This window comes from Nematolebias whitei, chromosome 1 (genome assembly GCF_014905685.2).
Source record: "Nematolebias whitei isolate Nwh7 chromosome 1, NemWhi1, whole genome shotgun sequence".
NCBI classification, from domain to species: Eukaryota; Metazoa; Chordata; class Actinopteri; order Cyprinodontiformes; family Rivulidae; genus Nematolebias; species Nematolebias whitei.
This window is the reverse complement of record NC_056498.1, coordinates 38,792,655-38,795,696: the sequence shown is the minus strand read 5'-3', so window position 1 is coordinate 38,795,696 and position 3,042 is coordinate 38,792,655. Positions and strand designations below refer to the sequence as shown.

The 3,042-nt window shown below is 41.6% G+C and overlaps 1 protein-coding gene across 1 annotated transcript; it reads right to left on the bottom strand.

Moving 5' to 3' along the window:
* Nucleotides 1-669: 669 nt before the first annotated feature.
* On the bottom strand, nt 670-2,295 carry LOC119417151 (UDP-glucuronosyltransferase 2B15-like). The gene has a single exon (XM_037684366.1). The coding sequence runs from the start codon at nt 2,293-2,295 to the stop codon at nt 715-717; it is 1,581 nt and encodes a 526-aa protein (XP_037540294.1). The 3' UTR covers nt 670-714.
* Between the last annotated feature and the right edge of the window lie 747 nt (nt 2,296-3,042).

Sequence of the window (3,042 nt, the reverse complement as noted above, 5' to 3'; positions counted from 1 at the left end):
TGACAAAAATAAAAGCGTGGCTGATTTTTCCCCGTTAGACCATCTGAGGGTTAATTTAAACTGAATTTATGAGCTAGCACTTAATTTGAGCGGGGAAACCCCCCAAAATGGATCGCTGCCGTCTTTGTAGCGGTTCAGGTAAGCAGTTTTTATGTACTTTTACTACCAATTTCACACTACCTTGTAATTTTCATAAAATTTTATGGTTATACGTAAATGTTAGCTTGCTAGCTGTAGCACTTCTGATATAACTTGGGTGCTTCCTGCAGGAATATTACATAAGAGCAATGATAATCATTAATGTAAAATGGGAATTGATTGATATAACAAATTTTATTTTCATTATAATGGTTTTTATATTTGCATTAGAATGATCTGGTATAAAAATTGTACACTATAATTGTCCATGACAATGACAAACTATTCTCTTCTTGTCCTTCATAAAATGCAAAATTTCTCCAAATTAAATTTGTTCAAAGAGCTACCGATACTTTGAATGAAAAAAATAATGTCTCTACACAAAGTTGGTATACAAGCTAATAAAAATGATTAAAACTTGTGTGCCGATTAAAAACTTTTTCAGTACAACAATACACATGCACTATGAATCAAATATAGAAATGTTGAAACCAAAAATGACAAAAATGATCACTTTCAAAACCTTTGGCCACGATTGAACATTTCCTTAACATTTAACAATTAGCTTTTAATCATTTATTCTGCTTTCATCTTCTTCTTGAACCGGCAGCAGAGACGCCTACAGACCAGAACTAAACCCCAGATGAAGGTTCCAGTTACGACCATAAATAAAGCGGCCACATCCAGACAGAAGTAGGTATACCAAGGTAGGCTGAAACCTGCAGACTTCAGGTGGGCAGCTCCTTTGTTCCTGATGACATACTCGATCCAGAAGATGGCTTCATCCAAGGGAGAGATTGGACGATCTCGGTAAAGCAGAGAGAGGTGCTGGATGTTCTTGCGGTAAGAGGGATTCTCTATGAGATCCTTTAATGCTTCCAGGAAGTTCTCTTTGGTCAGTGATCGGACCTCCACCATCTGAGCTGCACCACGGACCTTCAGTCTTAGTAAGTTGTCAAACTGGTCGAAAAAGAGGGGCATACCCAGAACAGGAACACCGTGGTAGATGGTTTCATATATGGCATTTGTTCCTCCATGGGTTACAAAGACACGGGTCTTGGGGTGTCCCAGGAGGTCTTTCTGGGGCAGCCAGTTCACCAGCAAGGTGTTGTTGCCCAGAGAAGAAGGCTTTTCACCTTCAAACTTCCAAATGACCTTTTGAGGGAGCTGACCAAAAGCAGCAGCGATAGCCTCGGTGACCTCAGGGGGTAGAGCTGACACCAGTGTCCCCAGAGACATGACGACCACCCCGTGTTCCCCAGAACTCTGCATGAATGCCTCCAACTCTGCAGTGAGGGGTTTGGCCTGTTTGCACTGGAACCCTCCAATGTAGACCACATTGGGCATGGTGGGCCGAGGGAAGTCAAAGACAAAATCTGTCCTGAACAACCAGATATCAGCTGAAAGCTGCAAAGACAACAAGTCAGTCCCAGGAGGGAAGTGACGCTCAAACACATCTGAGTAAGCAGGGTTAATCAAAAAGTATTGCTCATAAACACTGTAGAGATAGTACAACATATTCTTTGTCCTCTGTACGAAATCCATGTTATCATCAAGTTCACTTCCTGGAACAGGTACATAAGAGACAGGTGAAGGAGCAACAATAAACTGAGCTTTTCCATTGATCAAGCGCACATTAAAAACTATTGGTAGCTTGAGGTACCTACCCAGAATAACTCCTAAAGAGTTAGACGGGTCCGTCAACATTAAGTCAAACTTAGAATCTTGTAATTTCTTCACAAACCCATGGTTGTCTAAAACATTTGCAGCTGCTCTGCCTATTTTGTTTTGTGCATTTGCTAAAATAGATGTTGTCAAGCGCAGTTGGCACAATATGTGTATAAAAGTGGGATAACTGCGGCAATCCATGACACTCTGGGCATATTCATTGTAAAAGTTCTTCTCCCTCCTTTCATCTTTCACTGGGATGCTAATAGTGGTGTACATAGAGGAGTTGCTGGAGATAAACCAGCTCTTAGCCTGGCGCAGAACTGAGATTTCATGGCCCCTGGAGTGAAGCTCTTCAAGGATAACTTTCATGTTGATCCAATGGCTGCCATCAACGGGCATCACCAGAATCTTGCTGCCTCTACAGTCAGAGGGTCTGAGCAACAGAAAGCACAGAACTGTCAGGAACACGGTAACTGTTCTGGACATTTTCTGAAAGAAACAAGACAAAACAAATTGTTTTTATTAAACCACAAACTTCATTGATATTAGAGTCTTCTGAAAAAAATACTACAGTGCCTTGCAAAAGTATTCGGCCCCTTGAACTTTTCAACCTTTTGCCACATTTCAGGCTTCAAACATAAAGATATAACATTTTAATTTTTTGTGAAGAATCAACAGCAAGTGGGACACAATTGTGAAGTGGAATGAAATTTATTGGATGTGTCGAACTTTTTTAACAAATAAAAAACTGAAAAGTGGGGCGTGCAATATTATTGGGCCCCTTTACTTTCAGTGCAGCAAACTCACTCCAGAAGTTCACTGAGGATCTATGAACTCTGTGATAGTCTCAGGGTTCTGTTCAAAGCGCAGAGAGCATCATGAAGACCAAGGAACACACCAGGCAGGTCCGAGATACTGTTGTGGAGAAGTTTAAAGCCGGATTTGGATACAAAAAGATTTCCCAAGCTTTAAACATCCCAAGGAGCACTGTGCAAGCAATCATATTGAAATGGAAGGAGTATCAGACCACTGCAAATCTACCAAGACCCGGCCGTCCCTCTAAACTTTCATCTGGAACAAGGAGAAGACTGATCAGAGATGCAGCCAAGAGGCCCACGATCACTCTGGATGAAGTGCAGAGATCTACAGCTGAGGTGGGAGAGTCTGTCCATAGGACAACAATCAGTCGTACACTGCACAAATCTGGCCTTTATGGAAGAGTGGCAAGAAGAA